This window comes from Carassius gibelio, chromosome A11 (assembly GCF_023724105.1).
Source record: "Carassius gibelio isolate Cgi1373 ecotype wild population from Czech Republic chromosome A11, carGib1.2-hapl.c, whole genome shotgun sequence".
Lineage (NCBI taxonomy): Eukaryota > Metazoa > Chordata > Actinopteri > Cypriniformes > Cyprinidae > Carassius > Carassius gibelio.
Window position 1 is genome coordinate 24,485,883 of NC_068381.1, and position 23,789 is coordinate 24,509,671.

The 23,789-nt window shown below is 45.0% G+C and overlaps 1 protein-coding gene and 3 non-coding genes across 5 annotated transcripts; 1 reads left to right on the forward strand and 3 right to left on the reverse strand.

Moving 5' to 3' along the window:
- Positions 1-1,405: 1,405 nt before the first annotated feature.
- On the reverse strand, positions 1,406-1,477 carry trnae-cuc (transfer RNA glutamic acid (anticodon CUC)). Its single transcript has one exon. It is a non-coding gene; the product is annotated as a tRNA-Glu (tRNA).
- Positions 1,478-9,162: 7,685 nt separating this feature from the next.
- trnae-cuc (transfer RNA glutamic acid (anticodon CUC)) lies at positions 9,163-9,234 on the reverse strand. Its single transcript has one exon. It is a non-coding gene; the product is annotated as a tRNA-Glu (tRNA).
- A 4,740-nt stretch (positions 9,235-13,974) lies between these two features.
- Positions 13,975-14,046, reverse strand: trnae-cuc (transfer RNA glutamic acid (anticodon CUC)). The gene has a single exon. It is a non-coding gene; the product is annotated as a tRNA-Glu (tRNA).
- A 2,636-nt stretch (positions 14,047-16,682) lies between these two features.
- LOC128022732 (uncharacterized) lies at positions 16,683-23,105 on the forward strand. 2 transcript variants are annotated; one of them, XM_052610533.1, is made up of 11 exons: positions 16,683-17,048; positions 17,229-17,309; positions 17,431-17,541; positions 17,649-17,726; positions 17,849-18,043; positions 18,131-18,600; positions 18,711-19,038; positions 19,169-19,970; positions 20,094-20,303; positions 20,632-21,764; positions 21,874-23,105. In XM_052610533.1, the coding sequence occupies exons 1-11, from the start codon at positions 16,902-16,904 to the stop codon at positions 22,999-23,001; spliced, it is 4,683 nt and encodes a 1,560-aa protein (XP_052466493.1). In that variant the 5' UTR covers positions 16,683-16,901; the 3' UTR covers positions 23,002-23,105. The 2 variants fall into 2 exon arrangements, with proteins under 2 accessions (XP_052466493.1, XP_052466494.1); XM_052610534.1 differs by having other exon boundaries at positions 18,134-18,600.
- The last annotated feature ends 684 nt before the right edge of the window (positions 23,106-23,789 follow it).

The following is a 23,789-nucleotide window of genomic DNA, read 5'->3' on the forward strand; positions in this document are numbered from 1 at the left end:
TTGATTCTAGAAAGAACAATTTCATCGCTACTCTGTAACCGCTTTACTACTTTGAAGGGTGCAATGCCATGTGGTTTTGATGTCACAGGCTTGCCATTTTGAAGCCTTATCACTAATTGCCACCTGGACATTGAGAATAATTTGTAATCTGCATTAAACTGAACGAGCGAATAATCAGCATATTAAAAATTGGTCTCACTTTCATTATTAACCTCACAACATGTCAGTTTTGTACCTTGACAGACCGACGATAGGCAGTTTTTCCTCTAGATAACGGTTGCCATGTGTGTTTTCAGATGCATGACACAAGTATTTTCACCTGGACAAGACCTTAATTACCAGTTCGAGGTATAAATTCAGCAATCACAGGATTCTGGCCAAAAAACTGAACCATGTGTGAGTCAACAAACATGTCCCTTGAATGCATGCAACACTATATATTTCAGTAAACCGTCCCTTCGGATGATTCTTGTATTGCCAAATTATTATCACATTGTTACAGTCACACACCAAAAGCAACAGGCCACTACAAAACCCTGCGCCCACACTGGCCACAATTATGGAAAGTGGCCCACAAGCTTGTGGCCAGTTAAAGCTGGCCAGTTCCCATATGGTCTAGCATTTAGGATTCCTGGTTTTCTCGTACGCAGCCAGGGGTTGACTCCAGTTTTTCCTCTAGATAAAGGTTGCCGTGTGTGTTTTCAAATGGATGACACGAGTATTTTCACTTGGACAAGAGCTTAATTACCAGTTTGAGGAATCAATTCTGCAATCACAGGAATCTGCCCAAATACACTGAACCCCCGGGTTGAGTGAAAAAACAGATTCCCTGAATGCATACAACACTATATAATTCAGAAAACCGTCCTTTTGGATAATTCTTGTTTTGCCAAATTATTATCACATTGTTACAGTCACAGAACTAAAGCAACAGGCCACTACAAGGTCCTGCGCCCACGCTGACCACATGTATGGAAAGTGCGCCAGAAGCCCATGGCCAGTTTAAAGTGTCCAGATCCCATATGGTCTAGCGGTTAGGATTCCTGGTTTTCACCCAGGCGGCCCGGGTTCAACTCCCGGTATGGGAATGCATGCTCCTTTTTGCTTCCCTCCTCAAAAATCCAGCAAATCTTCCTGCACCAGAAGTGACTTTTTGGCCAGCAGTAGAGCTACAGAACCCTGATATGTCGAGGTTCTGACTAGCCCTTAGCCCCTTCGATAGCTCAGCTGGTAGAGTGGAGGACTGTAGGTTGGAGTGTTGGCCATCCTTAGGTCGCTGGTTCAACTCCGGCTCGAAGGAGGTGTTTTTTTCATGTTCCCACCAATGTTTTGGCTTGGAGCTGGCTTTCTCACAGCTGTCAGCAGAGCTTGAATTCGCAGTCCACAATTGGAAGGCAAAAGAGCTTTCCCTGACCGGGAATCGAACCCGGGCCGCGGCGGTGAGAGCGCCGAATCCTAACCACTAGACCACCAGGGAGGGCTGGAGGGCTCGTGGGCTGCTGGGCTGGTGGGCTGGTGGGCTGGAGGGCTGGAGGGCTGGTAGTCTGTTCTCCTGATAACAAGGTGAGAATGAGCAGACATCAATGCTTGCCACCGTCACATCGAAAACCAACAAGTCTGTAACAATCGGGGGTCTTTACTTTTGGTGGGCCAGTGGCGCAATGGATAACGCATCTGACTACGGATCAGAAGATTCTAGGTTCGACTCCTGGCTGGCTCGCTCTGTGCTTGTTTTTCTCCGGCTTATTTTGTTGTTGTGTTTTTTTTCTCCAAAGTCCAAAAGCAAAGGCAACTCTCTAGGCATTCTTCTATTTTTTCCAAAAAAAGGCACATTCTGCACACCCATTCCGATGTCTAGGGGAGACACGGACATGCTTTGGTATTGCCATTCGTCTCACAAAATGCAGGCTGGTGGGCCAGTTGATTCTAGAATGAACAATTTCATTGCTACTCTGTAACCGCTTTACTACTTTGAAGGGTGCAATGCCATGTGGTTTTGATGTCACAGGCTTGCCATTTTGAAGCCTTATCACTAATTGCCACCTGGACATTGAGAATAATTTGTAATCTGCATTAAACTGAACGAGCGAATAATCAGCATATTAAAAATTGGTCTCACTTTCATTATTAACCTCACAACATGTCAGTTTTGTACCTTGACAGACCGACGATAGGCAGTTTTTCCTCTAGATAACGGTTGCCATGTGTGTTTTCAGATGCATGACACAAGTATTTTCACCTGGACAAGACCTTAATTACCAGTTCGAGGTATAAATTCAGCAATCACAGGATTCTGGCCAAAAAACTGAACCATGTGTGAGTCAACAAACATGTCCCTTGAATGCATGCAACACTATATATTTCAGTAAACCGTCCCTTCGGATGATTCTTGTATTGCCAAATTATTATCACATTGTTACAGTCACACACCAAAAGCAACAGGCCACTACAAAACCCTGCGCCCACACTGGCCACATTTATGGAAAGTGGCCCACAAGCTTGTGGCCAGTTAAAGCTGGCCAGTTCCCATATGGTCTAGCAGTTAGGATTCCTGGTTTTCTTGTACGCAGCCAGGGGTTGACTCCAGTTTTTCCTCTAGATAAAGGTTGCCGTGTGTGTTTTCAAATGGATGACACGAGTATTTTCACTTGGACAAGAGCTTAATTACCAGTTTGAGGAATCAATTCTGCAATCACAGGAATCTGCCCAAATACACTGAACCCCCGGGTTGAGTGAAAAAACAGATTCCCTGAATGCATACAACACTATATAATTCAGAAAACCGTCCTTTTGCATAATTCTTGTTTTGCCAAATTATTATCACATTGTTACAGTCACAGAACTAAAGCAACAGGCCACTACAAGGTCCTTCGCCCACGCTGACCACATGTATGGAAAGTGCGCCAGAAGCCCATGGCCAGTTTAAAGTGTCCAAATCCCATATGGTCTAGCGGTTAGGATTCCTGGTTTTCACCCAGGCGGCCCGGGTTCAACTCCCGGTATGGGAATGCATGCTCCTTTTTGCTTCCCTCCTCAAAAATCCAGCAAATCTTCCTGCACCAGAAGTGACTTTTTGGCCAGCAGTAGAGCTACAGAACCCTGATATGTCGAGGTTCTGACTAGCCCTTAGCCCCTTCGATAGCTCAGCTGGTAGAGCGGAGGACTGTAGGTTGGAGTGTTGGCCATCCTTAGGTCGCTGGTTCAACTCCGGCTCGAAGGAGGTGTTTTTTTCATGTTCCCACCAATGTTTTGGCTTGGAGCTGGCTTTCTCACAGCTGTCAGCAGAGCTTGAATTCGCAGTCCACAATTGGAAGGCAAAAGAGCTTTCCCTGACCGGGAATCGAACCCGGGCCGCGGCGGTGAGAGCGGCGAATCCTAACCACTAGACCACCAGGGAGGGCTGGAGGGCTCGTGGGCTGCTGGGCTGGTGGGCTTGAGGGCTGGTAGTCTGTTCTCCTGATAACAAGGTGAGAATGAGCAGACATCAATGCTTGCCACCGTCACATCGAAAACCAACAAGTCTGTAACAATCGGGGGTCTTTACTTTTGGTGGGCCAGTGGCGCAATGGATAACGCGTCTGACTACGGATCAGAAGATTCTAGGTTCGACTCCTGGCTGGCTCGCTCTGTGCTTGTTTTTCTCCGGCTTATTTTGTTGTTGTGTTTTTTTTCTCCAAAGTCCAAAACAAAAGGCAACTCTCTAGGCATTCTTCTATTTTTTCCAAAAAAAGGCACATTCTGCACACCCATTCCGATGTCTAGGGGAGACACGGACATGCTTTGGTATTGCCATTCGTCTCACAAAATGCAGGCTGGTGGGCCAGTTGATTCTAGAATGAACAATTTCATCGCTACTCTGTAACCGCTTTACTACTTTGAAGGGTGCAATGCCATGTGGTTTTGATGTCACAGGCTTGCCATTTTGAAGCCTTATCACTAATTGCCACCTGGACATTGAGAATAATTTGTAATCTGCATTAAACTGAACGAGCGAATAATCAGCATATTAAAAATTGGTCTCACTTTCATTATTAACCTCACAACATGTCAGTTTTGTACCTTGACAGACCGACGATAGGCAGTTTTTCCTCTAGATAACGGTTGCCATGTGTGTTTTCAGATGCATGACACAAGTATTTTCACCTGGACAAGACCTTAATTACCAGTTCGAGGTATAAATTCAGCAATCACAGGATTCTGGCCAAAAAACTGAACCTTGTGTGAGTCAACAAACATGTCCCTTGAATGCATGCAACACTATATATTTCAGTAAACCGTCCCTTCGGATGATTCTTGTATTGCCAAATTATTATCACATTGTTACAGTCACACACCAAAAGCAACAGGCCACTACAAAACCCTGCGCCCACACTGGCCACATTTATGGAAAGTGGCCCACAAGCTTGTGGCCAGTTAAAGCTGGCCAGTTCCCATATGGTCTAGCAGTTAGGATTCCTGGTTTTCTTGTACGCAGCCAGGGGTTGACTCCAGTTTTTCCTCTAGATAAAGGTTGCCGTGTGTGTTTTCAAATGGATGACACGAGTATTTTCACTTGGACAAGAGCTTAATTACCAGTTTGAGGAATCAATTCTGCAATCACAGGAATCTGCCCAAATACACTGAACCCCCGGGTTGAGTGAAAAAACAGATTCCCTGAATGCATACAACACTATATAATTCAGAAAACCGTCCTTTTGCATAATTCTTGTTTTGCCAAATTATTATCACATTGTTACAGTCACAGAACTAAAGCAACAGGCCACTACAAGGTCCTTCGCCCACGCTGACCACATGTATGGAAAGTGCGCCAGAAGCCCATGGCCAGTTTAAAGTGTCCAAATCCCATATGGTCTAGCGGTTAGGATTCCTGGTTTTCTCCCAGGCGGCCCGGGTTCAACTCCCGGTATGGGAATGCATGCTCCTTTTTGCTTCCCTCCTCAAAAATCCAGCAAATCTTCCTGCACCAGAAGTGACTTTTTGGCCAGCAGTAGAGCTACAGAACCCTGATATGTCGAGGTTCTGATCCAGCAAATCTTCATTGCACCAGAAGTGACTTTTTGGCCAGCAGTAGAGCTACAGAACCCTGATATGTCGAGGTTCTGACTAGCCCTTAGCCCCTTCGATAGCTCAGCTGGTAGAGCGGAGGACTGTAGGTTGGAGTGTTGGCCATCCTTAGGTCGCTGGTTCAACTCCGGCTCGAAGGAGGTGTTTTTTTCATGTTCCCACCAATGTTTTGGCTTGGAGCTGGCTTTCTCACAGCTGTCAGCAGAGCTTGAATTCGCAGTCCACAATTGGAAGGCAAAAGAGCTTTCCCTGACCGGGAATCGAACCCGGGCCGCAGCGGTGAGAGCGCCGAATCCTAACCACTAGACCACCAGGGATGGATGGTGGGCTGGAGGGCTCGTGGGCTGGTGGGCAGGAGGGCTGGAGGGCTCGTGGGCTGGTGGGCTGGTAGTCTGTTCTCCTGATAACAAGGTGAGAATGAGCAGACATCAATGCTTGCCACCGTCACATCGAAAACCAACAAGTCTGTAACAATTCCACAATTGGAAGGCAAAAGAGCTTTCCCTGACCGGGAATCGAACCCGGGCTGCGGCGGTGAGAGCGCCGAATCCTATTTTTTCCAAAAAAAGGCACATTCTGCACACCCATTCCGATGTCTAGGGGAGACACGGACATGCTTTGGTATTGCCATTCGTCTCACAAAATGCAGGCTGGTGGGCCAGTTGATTCTAGAATGAACAATTTCATCGCTACTCTGTAACCGCTTTACTACTTTGAAGGGTGCAATGCCATGTGGTTTTGATGTCACAGGCTTGCCATTTTGAAGCCTTATCACTAATTGCCACCTGGACATTGAGAATAATTTGTAATCTGCATTAAACTGAACGAGCGAATAATCAGCATATTAAAAATTGGTCTCACTTTCATTATTAACCTCACAACATGTCAGTTTTGTACCTTGACAGACCGACGATAGGCAGTTTTTCCTCTAGATAACGGTTGCCATGTGTGTTTTCAGATGCATGACACAAGTATTTTCACCTGGACAAGACCTTAATTACCAGTTCGAGGTATAAATTCAGCAATCACAGGATTCTGGCCAAAAAACTGAACCTTGTGTGAGTCAACAAACATGTCCCTTGAATGCATGCAACACTATATATTTCAGTAAACCGTCCCTTCGGATGATTCTTGTATTGCCAAATTATTATCACATTGTTACAGTCACACACCAAAAGCAACAGGCCACTACAAAACCCTGCGCCCACACTGGCCACATTTATGGAAAGTGGCCCACAAGCTTGTGGCCAGTTAAAGCTGGCCAGTTCCCATATGGTCTAGCAGTTAGGATTCCTGGTTTTCTTGTACGCAGCCAGGGGTTGACTCCAGTTTTTCCTCTAGATAAAGGTTGCCGTGTGTGTTTTCAAATGGATGACACGAGTATTTTCACTTGGACAAGAGCTTAATTACCAGTTTGAGGAATCAATTCTGCAATCACAGGAATCTGCCCAAATACACTGAACCCCCGGGTTGAGTGAAAAAACAGATTCCCTGAATGCATACAACACTATATAATTCAGAAAACCGTCCTTTTGCATAATTCTTGTTTTGCCAAATTATTATCACATTGTTACAGTCACAGAACTAAAGCAACAGGCCACTACAAGGTCCTTCGCCCACGCTGACCACATGTATGGAAAGTGCGCCAGAAGCCCATGGCCAGTTTAAAGTGTCCAAATCCCATATGGTCTAGCGGTTAGGATTCCTGGTTTTCTCCCAGGCGGCCCGGGTTCAACTCCCGGTATGGGAATGCATGCTCCTTTTTGCTTCCCTCCTCAAAAATCCAGCAAATCTTCCTGCACCAGAAGTGACTTTTTGGCCAGCAGTAGAGCTACAGAACCCTGATATGTCGAGGTTCTGATCCAGCAAATCTTCCTGCACCAGAAGTGACTTTTTGGCCAGCAGTAGAGCTACAGAACCCTGATATGTCGAGGTTCTGACTAGCCCTTAGCCCCTTCGATAGCTCAGCTGGTAGAGCGGAGGACTGTAGGTTGGAGTGTTGGCCATCCTTAGGTCGCTGGTTCAACTCCGGCTCGAAGGAGGTGTTTTTTTCATGTTCCCACCAATGTTTTGGCTTGGAGCTGGCTTTCTCACAGCTGTCAGCAGAGCTTGAATTCGCAGTCCACAATTGGAAGGCAAAAGAGCTTTCCCTGACCGGGAATCGAACCCGGGCCGCGGCGGTGAGAGCGCCGAATCCTAACCACTAGACCACCAGGCATGGATGGTGGGCTGGAGGGCTCGTGGGCTGGTGGGCAGGAGGGCTGGAGGGCTCGTGGGCTGGTGGGCTGGTGGGCTGGAGGGCTGGTAGTCTGTTCTCCTGATAACAAGGTGAGAATGAGCAGACATCAATGCTTGCCACCGTCACATCGAAAACCAACAAGTCTGTAACAATCGGGGGTCTTTACTAATGGTGGGCCAGTGGCGCAATGGATAACGCGTCTGACTACGGATCAGAAGATTCTAGGTTCGACTCCTGGCTGGCTTGCTCTGTGCTTGTTTTTCTCCGGCTTATTTTGTTGTTGTGTTTTTTTTCTCCAAAGTCCAAAAGAAAAGGCAACTCTCTAGGCATTCTTCTATTTTTTCCAAAAAAAGGCACATTCTGCACACCCATTCCGATGTCTAGGGGAGACACGGACATGCTTTGGTATTGCCATTCGTCTCACAAAATGCAGGCTGGTGGGCCAGTTGATTCTAGAAAGAACAATTTCATCGCTACTCTGTAACCGCTTTACTACTTTGAAGGGTGCAATGCCATGTGGTTTTGATGTCACAGGCTTGCCATTTTGAAGACTTATCACTAATTGCCACCTGGACATTGAGAATAATTTGTAATCTGCATTAAACTGAACGAGCGAATAATCAGCAATTTTGCGGATTAAAAATTGGTCTCACTTTCATTATTAACCTCACAACATGTCAGTTTTGTACCTTGACAGACCGACGATAGGCAGTTTTTCCTCTAGATAACGGTTGCCATGTATGTTTTCAGATGCATGACACAAGTATTTTCACCTTGACAAGACCTTAATTACCAGTTCGAGGTATAAATTCAGCAATCACAGGATTCTGGCCAAAAAACTGAACCATGGGTGAGTCAACAAACATGTCCCTTGAATGCATGCAACACTATATATTTCAGTAAACCGTCCCTTCGGATGATTCTTGTATTGCCAAATTATTATCACATTGTTACAGTCACACACCAAAAGCAACAGGCCACTACAAAACCCTGCGCCCACACTGGCCACATTTATGGAAAGTGGCCCACAAGCTTGTGGCCAGTTAAAGCTGGCCAGTTCCCATATGGTCTAGCAGTTAGGATTCCTGGTTTTCTCGTACGCAGCCAGGGGTTGACTCCAGTTTTTCCTCTAGATAAAGGTTGCCGTGTGTGTTTTCAAATGGATGACACGAGTATTTTCACTTGGACAAGAGCTTAATTACCAGTTTGAGGAATCAATTCTGCAATCACAGGAATCTGCCCAAATACACTGAACCCCCGGGTTGAGTGAAAAAACAGATTCCCTGAATGCATACAACACTATATAATTCAGAAAACCGTCCTTTTGGCTAATTCTTGTTTTGCCAAATTATTATCACATTGTTACAGTCACAGAACTAAAGCAACAGGCCACTACAAGGTCCTGCGCCCACGCTGACCACATGTATGGAAAGTGCGCCAGAAGCCCATGGCCAGTTTAAAGTGTCCAGATCCCATATGGTCTAGCGGTTAGGATTCCTGGTTTTCACCCAGGCGGCCCGGGTTCAACTCCCGGTATGGGAATGCATGCTCCTTTTTGCTTCCCTCCTCAAAAATCCAGCAAATCTTCCTGCACCAGAAGTGACTTTTTGGCCAGCAGTAGAGCTACAGAACCCTAATATGTCGAGGTTCTGACTAGCCCTTAGCCCCTTCGATAGCTCAGCTGGTAGAGCGGAGGACTGTAGGTTGGAGTGTTGGCCATCCTTAGGTCGCTGGTTCAACTCCGGCTCGAAGGAGGTGTTTTTTTCATGTTCCCACCAATGTTTTGGCTTGGAGCTGGCTTTCTCACAGCTGTCAGCAGAGCTTGAATTCGCAGTCCACAATTGGAAGGCAAAAGAGCTTTCCCTGACCGGGAATCGAACCCGGGCCGCGGCGGTGAGAGCGCCGAATCCTAACCACTAGACCACCAGGGAGGGATGGTGGGCTGGAGGGCTCGTGGGCTGCTGGGCTGGTGGGCTGGAGGGCTGGAGGGCTGGTAGTCTGTTCTCCTGATAACAAGGTGAGAATGAGCAGACATCAATGCTTGCCACCGTCACATCGAAAACCAACAAGTCTGTAACAATCGGGGGTCTTTACTTTTGGTGGGCCAGTGGCGCAATGGATAACGCGTCTGACTACGGATCAGAAGATTCTAGGTTCGACTCCTGGCTGGCTCGCTCTGTGCTTGTTTTTCTCCGGCTTATTTTGTTGTTGTGTTTTTTTTCTCCAAAGTCCAAAAGAAAAGGCAACTCTCTAGGCATTCTTCTATTTTTTCCAAAAAAAGGCACATTCTGCACACCCATTCCGATGTCTAGGGGAGACACGGACATGCAGTCTCACAAAATGCAGGCTGGTGGGCCAGTTGATTCTAGAATGAACAATTTCATCGCTACTCTGTAACCGCTTTACTACTTTGAAGGGTGCAATGCCATGTGGTTTTGATGTCACAGGCTTGCCATTTTGAAGCCTTATCACTAATTGCCACCTGGACATTGAGAATAATTTGTAATCTGCATTAAACTGAACGAGCGAATAATCAGCATATTAAAAATTGGTCTCACTTTCATTATTAACCTCACAACATGTCAGTTTTGTACCTTGACAGACCGACGATAGGCAGTTTTTCCTCTAGATAACGGTTGCCATGTGTGTTTTCAGATGCATGACACAAGTATTTTCACCTGGACAAGACCTTAATTACCAGTTCGAGGTATAAATTCAGCAATCACAGGATTCTGGCCAAAAAACTGAACCATGTGTGAGTCAACAAACATGTCCCTTGAATGCATGCAACACTATATATTTCAGTAAACCGTCCCTTCGGATGATTCTTGTATTGCCAAATTATTATCACATTGTTACAGTCACACACCAAAAGCAACAGGCCACTACAAAACCCTGCGCCCACACTGGCCACATTTATGGAAAGTGGCCCACAAGCTTGTGGCCAGTTAAAGCTGGCCAGTTCCCATATGGGCTGGAGGGCTCGTGGGCTGGTGGGCAGGAGGGCTGGAGGGCTCGTGGGCTGGAGGGCTCGTGGGCTGGTGGGCTGGTGGGCTGGTGGGCTGGTGGGCTGGTGGGCTGGTGGGCTGGTGGGCTGGAGGGCTGGTAGTCTGTTCTCCTGATAACAAGGTGAGAATGAGCAGACATCAATGCTTGCCACCGTCACATCGAAAACCAACAAGTCTGTAACAATCGGGGGTCTTTACTAATGGTGGGCCAGTGGCGCAATGGATAACGCGTCTGACTACGGATCAGAAGATTCTAGGTTCGACTCCTGGCTGGCTCGCTCTGTGCTTGTTTTTCTCCGGCTTATTTTGTTGTTGTGTTTTTTTTCTCCAAAGTCCAAAAGAAAAGGCAACTCTCTAGGCATTCTTCTATTTTTTCCAAAAAAAGGCACATTCTGCACACCCATTCCGATGTCTAGGGGAGACACGGACATGCTTTGGTATTGCCATTCGTCTCACAAAATGCAGGCTGGTGGGCCAGTTGATTCTAGAAAGAACAATTTCATCGCTACTCTGTAACCGCTTTACTACTTTGAAGGGTGCAATGCCATGTGGTTTTGATGTCACAGGCTTGCCATTTTGAAGCCTTATCACTAATTGCCACCTGGACATTGAGAATAATTTGTAATCTGCATTAAACTGAACGAGCGAATAATCAGCAATTTTGCGGATTAAAAATTGGTCTCACTTTCATTATTAACCTCACAACATGTCAGTTTTGTACCTTGACAGAAACCGTCCCTTCGGATGATTCTTGTATTGCCAAATTATTATCACATTGTTACAGTCACACACCAAAAGCAACAGGCCACTACAAAACCCTGCGCCCACACTGGCCACATTTATGGAAAGTGGCCCACAAGCTTGTGGCCAGTTAAAGCTGGCCAGTTCCCATATGGTCTAGCAGTTAGGATTCCTGGTTTTCTCGTACGCAGCCAGGGGTTGACTCCAGTTTTTCCTCTAGATAAAGGTTGCCGTGTGTGTTTTCAAATGGATGACATGAGTATTTTCACTTGGACAAGAGCTTAATTACCAGTTTGAGGAATCAATTCTGCAATCACAGGAATCTGCCCAAATACACTGAACCCCCGGGTTGAGTGAAAAAACAGATTCCCTGAATGCATACAACACTATATAATTCAGAAAACCGTCCTTTTGGATAATTCTTGTTTTGCCAAATTATTATCACATTGTTACAGTCACAGAACTAAAGCAACAGGCCACTACAAGGTCCTGCGCCCACGCTGACCACATGTATGGAAAGTGCGCCAGAAGCCCATGGCCAGTTTAAAGTGTCCAGATCCCATATGGTCTAGCGGTTAGGATTCCTGGTTTTCACCCAGGCGGCCCGGGTTCAACTCCCGGTATGGGAATGCATGCTCCTTTTTGCTTCCCTCCTCAAAAATCCAGCAAATCTTCCTGCACCAGAAGTGACTTTTTGGCCAGCAGTAGAGCTACAGAACCCTGATATGTCGAGGTTCTGACTAGCCCTTAGCCCCTTCGATAGCTCAGCTGGTAGAGCGGAGGACTGTAGGTTGGAGTGTTGGCTATCCTTAGGTCGCTGGTTCAACTCCGGCTCGAAGGAGGTGTTTTTTTCATGTTCCCACCAATGTTTTGGCTTGGAGCTGGCTTTCTCACAGCTGTCAGCAGAGCTTGAATTCGCAGTCCACAATTGGAAGGCAAAAGAGCTTTCCCTGACCGGGAATCGAACCCGGGCCGTGGCGGTGAGAGCGCCGAATCCTAACCACTAGACCACCAGGGATGGATGGTGGGCTGGAGGGCTCGTGGGCTGGAGGGCTCGTGGGCTGGTGGGCAGGAGGGCTGGAGGGCTCGTGGGCTGGTGGGCTGGTGGGCTGGTGGGCTGGAGGGCTGGTAGTCTGTTCTCCTGATAACAAGGTGAGAATGAGCAGACATCAATGCTTGCCACCGTCACATCGAAAACCAACAAGTCTGTAACAATCGGGGGTCTTTACTAATGGTGGGCCAGTGGCGCAATGGATAACGCGTCTGACTACGGATCAGAAGATTCTAGGTTCGACTCCTGGCTGGCTCGCTCTGTGCTTGTTTTTCTCCGGCTTATTTTGTTGTTGTGTTTTTTTTCTCCAAAGTCCAAAAGAAAAGGCAACTCTCTAGGCATTCTTCTATTTTTTCCAAAAAAAGGCACATTCTGCACACCCATTCCGATGTCTAGGGGAGACACGGACATGCTTTGGTATTGCCATTCGTCTCACAAAATGCAGGCTGGTGGGCCAGTTGATTCTAGAAAGAACAATTTCATCGCTACTCTGTAACCGCTTTACTACTTTGAAGGGTGCAATGCCATGTGGTTTTGATGTCACAGGCTTGCCATTTTGAAGCCTTATCACTAATTGCCACCTGGACATTGAGAATAATTTGTAATCTGCATTAAACTGAACGAGCGAATAATCAGCAATTTTGCGGATTAAAAATTGGTCTCACTTTCATTATTAACCTCACAACATGTCAGTTTTGTACCTTGACAGACCGACGATAGGCAGTTTTTCCTCTAGATAACGGTTGCCATGTGTGTTTTCAGATGCATGACACAAGTATTTTCACCTGGACAAGACCTTAATTACCAGTTCGAGGTATAAATTCAGCAATCACAGGATTCTGGCCAAAAAACTGAACCATGGGTGAGTCAACAAACATGTCCCTTGAATGCATGCAACACTATATATTTCAGTAAACCGTCCCTTCGGATGATTCTTGTATTGCCAAATTATTATCACATTGTTACAGTCACACACCAAAAGCAACAGGCCACTACAAAACCCTGCGCCCACACTGGCCACATTTATGGAAAGTGGCCCACAAGCTTGTGGCCAGTTAAAGCTGGCCAGTTCCCATATGGTCTAGCAGTTAGGATTCCTGGTTTTCTCGTACGCAGCCAGGGGTTGACTCCAGTTTTTCCTCTAGATAAAGGTTGCCGTGTGTGTTTTCAAATGGATGACACGAGTATTTTCACTTGGACAAGAGCTTAATTACCAGTTTGAGGAATCAATTCTGCAATCACAGGAATCTGCCCAAATACACTGAACCCCCGGGTTGAGTGAAAAAACAGATTCCCTGAATGCATACAACACTATATAATTCAGAAAACCGTCCTTTTGGATAATTCTTGTTTTGCCAAATTATTATCACATTGTTACAGTCACAGAACTAAAGCAACAGGCCACTACAAGGTCCTGCGCCCACGCTGACCACATGTATGGAAAGTGCGCCAGAAGCCCATGGCCAGTTTAAAGTGTCCAGATCCCATATGGTCTAGCGGTTAGGATTCCTGGTTTTCACCCAGGCGGCCCGGGTTCAACTCCCGGTATGGGAATGCATGCTCCTTTTTGCTTCCCTCCTCAAAAATCCAGCAAATCTTCCTGCACCAGAAGTGACTTTTTGGCCAGCAGTAGAGCTACAGAACCCTGATATGTCGAGGTTCTGACTAGCCCTTAGCCCCTTCGATAGCTCAGCTGGTAGAGCGGAGGACTGTAGGTTGGAGTGTTGGCCATCCTTAGGTCGCTGGTTCAACTCCGGCTCGAAGGAGGTGTTTTTTTCATGTTCCCACCAATGTTTTGGCTTGGAGCTGGCTTTCTCACAGCTGTCAGCAGAGCTTGAATTCGCAGTCCACAATTGGAAGGCAAAAGAGCTTTCCCTGACCGGGAATCGAACCCGGGCCGCGGCGGTGAGAGCGCCGAATCCTAACCACTAGACCACCAGGGAGGGATGGTGGGCTGGAGGGCTCGTGGGCTGCTGGGCTGGTGGGCTGGAGGGCTGGAGGGCTGGAGGGCTGGTAGTCTGTTCTCCTGATAACAAGGTGAGAATGAGCAGACATCAATGCTTGCCACCGTCACATCGAAAACCAACAAGTCTGTAACAATCGGGGGTCTTTACTTTTGGTGGGCCAGTGGCGCAATGGATAACGCGTCTGACTACGGATCAGAAGATTCTAGGTTCGACTCCTGGCTGGCTCGCTCTGTGCTTGTTTTTCTCCGGCTTATTTTGTTGTTGTGTTTTTTTTCTCCAAAGTCCAAAAGAAAAGGCAACTCTCTAGGCATTCTTCTATTTTTTCCAAAAAAAGGCACATTCTGCACACCCATTCCGATGTCTAGGGGAGACACGGACATGCTTTGGTATTGCCATTCGTCTCACAAAATGCAGGCTGGTGGGCCAGTTGATTCTAGAATGAACAATTTCATCGCTACTCTGTAACCGCTTTACTACTTTGAAGGGTGCAATGCCATGTGGTTTTGATGTCACAGGCTTGCCATTTTGAAGCCTTATCACTAATTGCCACCTGGACATTGGGAATAATTTGTAATCTGCATTAAACTGAACGAGCGAATAATCAGCAATTTTGCGGATTAAAAATTGGTCTCACTTTCATTATTAACCTCACAACATGTCAGTTTTGTACCTTGACAGAAACCGTCCCTTCGGATGATTCTTGTATTGCCAAATTATTATCACATTGTTACAGTCACACACCAAAAGCAACAGGCCACTACAAAACCCTGCGCCCACACTGGCCACATTTATGGAAAGTGGCCCACAAGCTTGTGGCCAGTTAAAGCTGGCCAGTTCCCACATGGTCTAGCAGTTAGGATTCCTGGTTTTCTCGTACGCAGCCAGGGGTTGACTCCAGTTTTTCCTCTAGATAAAGGTTGCCGTGTGTGTTTTCAAATGGATGACATGAGTATTTTCACTTGGACAAGAGCTTAATTACCAGTTTGAGGAATCAATTCTGCAATCACAGGAATCTGCCCAAATACACTGAACCCCCGGGTTGAGTGAAAAAACAGATTCCCTGAATGCATACAACACTATATAATTCAGAAAACCGTCCTTTTGGATAATTCTTGTTTTGCCAAATTATTATCACATTGTTACAGTCACAGAACTAAAGCAACAGGCCACTACAAGGTCCTGCGCCCACGCTGACCACATGTATGGAAAGTGCGCCAGAAGCCCATGGCCAGTTTAAAGTGTCCAGATCCCATATGGTCTAGCGGTTAGGATTCCTGGTTTTCACCCAGGCGGCCCGGGTTCAACTCCCGGTATGGGAATGCATGCTCCTTTTTGCTTCCCTCCTCAAAAATCCAGCAAATCTTCCTGCACCAGAAGTGACTTTTTGGCCAGCAGTAGAGCTACAGAACCCTGATATGTCGAGGTTCTGACTAGCCCTTAGCCCCTTCGATGGCGGTACCTGACAACAACAAGTCTGTAAAATTAATCCAATAGTATGCCGACTTCTATCTTTTAAAAACCAATCACGTTATGACCTCTATCTTTTGAAAACCAATCACGTTACGACCTCTATCTTTTGAAAACCAATCACGTTACGACTTCTATCTTTTAAAAACCAATCACGTTACGACTTCTATCTTTTATAAATCAATCACGTTGCGATCTCTATTTTTCCGCGTCCAATGAAATGGCAAGGTCTATTTCTCATACACCAATCACGCACGTCCTCGCCAATTGCATGTAATCTCCGCTCAGGTAACGTTAAATTATTTACATTCCGCTCATGTATGTTATTTATATCTTGATATGAATGAAATGGTTTAGGATTTTTGTTCTTTAGGAATAGCAAGATTGGCCATGTAAATTAGCCTATGATTACCGCTTGATACTACGTAACGTCAACTGTCACTGATGTGTAAATACTATTACGACCGGAGCTAACGTAACTGTAAATATGTCGAATTTAACCGATTAACAAGTTTTCTCAATGAAAAAAAAAAATGCTTTTTATTTAATTGTAATAAGGTTCCACAGCTTTTTCCAAATGCGGCATTTGAACACACAAAATAAATTTGGAAAATGTTAATGTTTTGTTTAACTTTTACACGTATGTTATATGTTTGTACATATGTTATGACCAGTCAAAAGAAGTGAATGGATAAGTTTATACATTCAGGTTCATGCCCTTATCACATGGACACAGTTGAAAGACCACAATATGTTTAATCTGAGTATTTGTTTTAGTCAAATTAATCCATAATGCTATATATTTATTTATTTATTTATACTCATAAACGTGTTGTATGAGCCTAGGTCATTGAAACATACAGCCATAATAGAAAGATCTATCACAACTTGTTAAGACTCTATGTAATTGTTCTTATACTTTTATTCTTGTTATAATCTTATTATATGTATTTTTTTATATTTGTACAAACATACACACATACATACAAACATATATATATATATATATATATATATATATATATATATATATATATATATATATATATATATATATATATATATATATATAAATGTTATATAATTGTTTTGACATTATATATATGACTGAATTGTGCAATTGAAATGGCATGAATATAGCCCCTGCTGCTGACATGGCATTAAATAATAAATAAATAAATCACAACATGTTATATGTAAGATAATATGTGTATTATAATGAACTTATAATCTGCTATAATATGGCGGTCGTTCTGGACCAGGAACACAACTAGCTATCATGAAATGAACACAACAGGAGGGTAAATGCTACAGGCTACAATGGCAGTTAGTGTAACGTGTTATGTAGTGTTTCAGGCAACGACATGGCTTCAGCTAAGTCTCACAAAGGCATGAGTAATGCTGAATGGCTTGCGCGTCTGGAGAGTTTTGCCCAAACAGGAGTTTGGCCATCTACACAGGGGAATAGACCTTCTCCCCGACAAAAAAGATGGCATGAGATGTATCAGAAGGTAAGTTATGCAGCTAGATTCATGGGCAAACTAACAAACTTTTTTGACAATACATTGTGGTATTTTTATTTATGTGTATGGTTAAGTAATTACATGTAAATACAATGTTATATTGATATAATTATGATGACTTATTGCTGTTTTGAGATCCAGTGTCAGAGGTATAATTCATGTTCACAGATAGAAAAGTGCCCTCTGCAAATGAGGGGACAGACCACTCTTCTGAAGGAAGCTCAGACATGTATTTGTGGCTTTCACAAGGTAACTTCAATTAGCCTGGTTCAAGTTGCATAAATAGATAGATGTGTTTGCAACATCAATGTGTCTTTATATCTAAAATCACATTAGGAAGACTGTTTTGTACTTTATGCATGTGTCACAGGTTCATCCACCAGTCACAGGGGAAGCATCACAGAGCACCCCGGCCCAAAGCACACCCTCTGTCAGCGATGTGTCATGTCCTGCAAAGAGACCTAAACTGACATTGTCAATGGTAAGCAGACCACACTATTGCATGCATCACTGCAGATACTGAAACATCTCAACCTTTAACTATAGTGTTAGGGTTTTGTTATCACTAACCATGACAAATCTTTTTAGTTTGAAAAGTCAAGGTTTGGAGGCTCACATGTGGCAGCAGCAAAACCTAATTTGAGCACCCAGAGGAAAACCTCTCAGGTTAATATTAAAAGACATCAAGACTTTTATAATGTCATCATGACTTTATCACTATGTAATTTTAATGTATTAAAAACATGGCAATCCCCTTAATAAATTATTCATAATGTTTGACTCCACAGATGTTAGAGCACTCCAGTTCAGCTACAGTTTCATGTCCACCCTCTGATCCTCATCCTCCTCCATCCCCCAAACCTCATCAGCCCGTCATCCAGTCCTCCTCTTCCTTCTTCCTTCCTCCACCTCAGAGTTCACAACGCATCAAAAAAACAGCAACGCCATCAACTGTTTCTGAGAATACTGTTGTGAGGAGCCCAGTAAGATCTCATTCAAAATATATACATGTCTTCATCATTTAATGCTCTCTTAGCTTTTATTTAAACCAGTGTTTTTTATAATATCAGCAGGTCTCATCTCAGCCAGAAGATCTCCCCCTTCTGTGGCCACAGACAATGCCACAGCAAGACCAGAAGTGGGTGTCAGAAGCACTTTTTAGGGTTGGTGCAAAGGGAAAGCTGGAGCTGCGTGAAAACCTACAGTTGTGGTATCACCCCCCACCACCAGCCCTGTTGTACCACCAAGCTCCAACACCTGATAGGTTTTTTTCACAGCGTCTCTTGCTCTGGATGCCATATAAGCTGTGGAAGGTGCGGCTCCAGTGTACTAACCCTGCCTGTGCCAGGCAACAGCTGTGTGGTGGTGGACTGCACAGGAGGGTACGACAGGTGTTAGACATTGACAGATACTACAACCTGGTGACAGAGCCCCTGATCTGCACCAGGTGTAGAACCAGCTATCTGTCCTGGAGTCAAGCTGTGCTGCAGCAGTTGGACCTGGCCCATCGATCTGAATTCAGGGTCATCCTCACACGCAAGTAATTATTTTGCAGTCATTTTCACTTATGTGCTACCCTTTCTGATAAATATTTCCTACAATAATTAGATACCTTATAATAAGATACTTAAATGAATGCTTTTTTCCAAGGTATGCCTGTGACATTCGGGTTCTTCGCTTGCTGCGTGAGAGGGGCATGGGGAATGGCCCAGTGAGGATCATCGGCCAGCTGAGAGAGAACCACAGTGAGGAGTGGTTGAAACGTGCGCTTCGGTACACATCAGAGTGTGTGGCCTTTTTTGATAATCGTGGCCTGCATCCGCTGCACTTCCAGGAGCCACCACCACTTGCTTCAGTACCCAGCTACAAATGGCTCCTCACTGTATATAGTCAGGACATTCTCAACAGGCTCGATCACATAAAGGCCAGCATAACATCCACGTATGGATCAATCTTAAAAATGGATTCAACTAAGAAGGTCAGATAAGCTGCTTAATTGACTGTACCCTTATCTATAATGTATTGTTAGACCAAGAGAGCTTTATTTTGTCAGTGTAACTGATTTGGATGCATGTTGTATTATTTGCTACGCTTATTGTTTCTTTCAGATCACCAAGAAGTTGAGTGGGCCTGCGAAAGGCACAGCACAGTGGCTTACCTCAGTGGGCAATGAGATAGGTCAGGTGCTGATGAGTGTCCTGACTGCGAATGAAGGGGCTGGGTTAGACCTCATGGCTGCAGGGCTCATGGAGCGATACCGGAGTGCTGGTGTTGATCCTCCCACTATCATTTATGTGGACTGTGATTGTTGCAAGAAAGTGGGAGAGACTAAATTGAAGAGGCGGTTCAGCGGCTGGCCAGATGTCATCGTCCGCCTAGACATTTGGCATTTTATGCGACGTCTGGCAGTAGGGTGCACCACTGACGCCCACCAGTTGTACCCTACTTTTATGGCAAGGCTGTCATCCTGTATTTTTGAGTGGGATGCAGGGGATCTCACTCTGCTGAGACAGGCCAAAAGGGAGCAACTCATCCAACAGGGCTGGCCTACTCTGTCGGAGGCAGAACTGGACCATCATTTAACTAAAGCTGAGCTGCTCCAGCACTGCAGGAGGAGAACACGGGGAGAAGAAACCACTTTCCGCCTCCTTGATATGCTCATCAGAGAGCTCATGGGTGGCAAGGGGAATGATGCTCTTGGTGTTCCTCTACTTGACAGTGTGAGAATGCAGCACATCTGGAATGTCCAGAGGCGGCACATCACCTGTATCCAAGACCCTCCAAATGTGCCGCTCTATACTGAAACTGGAACTACAAGCAAGGGTGGGGTGGTTCTAAAAACTTATCGTTGTGCCAGAGGCTCCACATCCCTGGAATCATTTCACTGCCACCTAAACAGATTTATTCCAGGTTTGTCATGTCAGAATATACCACATTTTGCCACTAATTCCTGTTTATCAAGATATTTGCAGATTAAATTTTATGTTTTGCATTTTCTCAAAGCAATATTTGGCTTTCTATTTCTTTTTCTAGGGAACAGCGCAAACAGCCTGAACTTCCAGATTTATCTCCTGGAAGGTTTATTACGCTGGAATCAGGACCGGGCTGAAGCTGCTGTTGCAGATGGAGGTTCAACTCTGCGCTCTTACACAGGGGAGCTGGTTTACTCTGTCAATGAGAACTACAATAAGTTGTATGGCAGGAAATTGGTCCCTAGCTTCACTCCACCTGCAGTATACACAGGTAAAAATATTTTGATAAATGCAGCTCATGATGTAGCATGTTTTTGGTAAAATTACAAGTGCTTTTGGACAATAATAATGTAATTTTGACATATCAGAGAAAAATTATACTACCAGAATATTTATACATTATTCTGTGTTCTAGGTTTCAGGGCAGAAAATAAAATACATAGTAGAATATAGAGTAATCCTGTCTTTTTATGATACCCTCTGAATTAGATATATATTGTTCATACAGAAGTGGACAACAAAATATTTACTGCATTTCTAAATAAACCTTTCTGCATAATTTCCATTAAAAATGTTTCCTGTTACAAATATTTCCTCAGGGGAGCTCATTGGAGTACAGTACTTGTTGAGGCAGAATAGTCAGCCCCTGGAGGACATGTGCCCTACCTCTGATAGGACCTCTCAATTGCTGGAGGAGATAGATGTGGAGGAGCAAGTGGAAAAGGATGAGGGTTTCATTGATTTCTTTGGAGAGGAAGCCACAGTGGCAAATCTTGTGGCATCAGATGACTTAGTCCTTTCAGGTCCACCAGTTCTACCAGCTGCACCAGTTCCCAGTGTCCAGGCTCCTACAGCTGCACCACTGCCCAGTGTCAAAATTCCACCACTGCCCATTGTCCAGACTCCACCACTGCCCAGTGTCCAGACTCCACCACTGCCCAGTGTCCAGACTCCACCATTGCCCAGTGTCCAGGCTCCACCACTGCCCAGTGTCCAGACTCCACCATTGCCCAGTGTCCAGACTCCACCATTGCCCAGTGTCCAAACTCCACCACTGCCCAGTGTCCAGACTCCACCACTGCCCAGTGTCCAGGCTCCTTCAACTGCACCAGTGCCCAGTGTAGCTGCATCACTGCTCAGTGTCCAGGCTCCACCATTGTTCAGAGTCCGGGCTCCTTCAGCTGCACCAGTGCCCAGTGTCCAGGCTCCACCACTGCTCAGAGTCCGGGCTCCTTCAGCTGCACCAGTGCCCAGTGTAGCTGCACCACTGCCCAGTGTCCAGACTCCACCACTGCCCAGTGTCCAGGCTCCACCACTGCTCAGAGTCCGGGCTCCTTCAGCTGCACCAGTGCCCAGTGTAGCTGCACCACTGCCCAGTGTCCAGACTCCACCACTGCCCAGTGTCCAGGCTCCACCACTGCTCAGAGTCCGGGCTCCTTCAGCTGCACCAGTGCCCAGTGTAGCTGCATCACTGCTCAGTGTCCAGGCTCCACCACTGCTCAGAGTCCGGGCTCCTTCAGCTGCACCAGTGCCCAGTGTAGCTGCATCACTGCTCAGTGTCCAGGCTCCACCACTGCTCAGAGTCCGGGCTCCTTCAGCTGCACCAGTGCCCAGTGTAGCTGCATCACTGCTCAGTGTCCAGGCTCCACCACTGCTCAGAGTCCGGGCTCCTTCAGCTGCACCAGTACCCAGTGTCCAGGATCCTTTAGATACACCAGTGCCCTCAGCAATGGTAAAATTTCCTTTTCTATACGAATTGTCACTCATTTAGTTATCTGCCATTAAGCAGTAAACTTACTTAACAGCATGTAAATACCTAACCAACAGTTATATATTTCCAGGCTGTTGACGAACACTGCATTCCTGGAATGGACCGGGTGGATGCGTTGGCAGAGTGTCTGGTGGAGCTGCGCACACAGACAAGCCTCACACTTACCAACCAACAAGTTGCGACCATTGTGGGTCTGTGGCAGAACCTGGACAAATTTGATAAAGACAGGGTGGTGTATGCTGCTCGTCATCAAGACAGGCTACTTACAGGACGTTTTAGGTCCCCAAAAAAGAAAGCTGTCTTCACTCCTGGTGTCGACAGCACAAAAAGGTGTGTTTTGGGTTCTAGCGGCTCTCCAGCACAGTGGCCTAATTGCTGTCGCCTTGTTGAAATGATTTTCATAAGGTTATGTAACATCCACCGAAGCCCCAAGAAACAGCGGACAGAATGTCTGTCTAGATGGGATCTCATTCTTCGTGATTACAGAAAAATTCGGCAGCTAATCCTGAGCAATGGAACGGTGATGAGTGACACAACCCTTCAGCTAGTTGAGGTAAATCAGAGGACCCTTACGACATGGCACAATAACCGTTTAAAGGGTCAGGAGGTCTCCTTGCTGTTGCAAGGGCTGGACCTTCCAGAGGCACGTCCAGTGGCTTTGGATGTTTTGCCTCCAGCACGAGTACAGCCTGTTGTGCCTCCACAATATAGCCACCAGTTGCATACCTACCAGATGCCACCAGACACAGCTGGACAGGCAAAGACAAAGTTTAGAAAGATTGCGCCCTCAGCTACCTGTACATCTGCCACAGCAACTTCAATCTGGCCATCAGCCGTACACCCTCAGCGTTCAGCCACGTCCAGCCAGCTAAGGACAATTTGTCCCAGGCCGACAGCACCACACCCATTGGTTCCTGACACACCCACTGCCCCTGTTGTGTCTCAGATGTTTCTGGTGCCCTGCCCAGCCCCATTTTCCACCATTAACCCTGGAGCAATTTCCTCTGAGCCACCTGCAAATGACACAGCCACTCCAACCAAACGATCGTACAATCGCACTGTAAAAGCAAATTCGTGCAGAAAGTGTGGCCAATTTCGTACTCAAGAAACTGGCCATAGCCAGTACAAAGGCAAAATATATTGCCCTAATAAAGAAACAATTACGAAGGAGCAGTGGTTACAGATTATGAGAAGATAACTCATTTATTTATGTGTGATACATTCATTTTGTTCTCTTGGTTGGATCTGTTCTGTTTTTTATCTTCCAGCCATATTTAATGTTAAAGAGTTATACTGTGCACTTTTTTTTATCTTGTATTATTATTATTATTATTATTATTATTATTATAAACATGTGGGTATGTATGTGAATACACTATAATACATATGGAAATATATATACATATTAAATAAAGTTAAACTATTATTATTATTATTATAGAAAGGTTTATGTGTAGAGGAAGCAGTATAAAGTAAAATACCAAAATGTGTAGATTTTGATGTATATATTTATATATTTTTTTGTACTTATTTTATATAGCGTGTGCACTTAAAATTCTTAATTTTATATTGAATTTAGTACTTTTCCTACATTTTTTTAAATATGTATATAGTTAATAAATATATTTCTCTTTGACTGGTGTGTTGTATTTATTTGTTTTATTGAATGTAATGACATTCAGTTTACAGTTAAATTCAGTGTCACGTGTAGCTTTGCAGTAAGTAATATGATACAATAAAGTGTGAATGCCGTAATAAGGAGGTTATTTTGTCCCTACTGCCACAGGAAATGATTGCCTTAATAAATGCACTTTGACTAATGATAATGATAATGAGAATAAAATAAAAATCAATCTTAGAAACGAAAGAATTATTAAATCAAAAACATTACTGTCAAAATCAATCTTAGAAACGAAACAATAATTAAATTCAAATACATTACTTTTCAAATCAAACTTGGACACGAAACAATCGATTTACGATTTT

What these genes read in the sequence shown, in the direction of transcription:
- LOC128022732 (XM_052610533.1), top strand. Translation starts at nt 16,902, where the DNA reads ATGGCTTCAGCTAAGTCTCACAAAGGCATGAGTAATGCTGAATGGCTT. An exon ending in CCCAGAGGAAAACCTCTCAG is followed by an intron (nt 17,727 to 17,848) that starts GTTAATATTAAA and finishes TTGACTCCACAG; the next exon opens with ATGTTAGAGCACTCCAGTTC. An exon ending in TCCACCTGCAGTATACACAG is followed by an intron (nt 20,304 to 20,631) that starts GTAAAAATATTT and finishes ATATTTCCTCAG; the next exon opens with GGGAGCTCATTGGAGTACAG.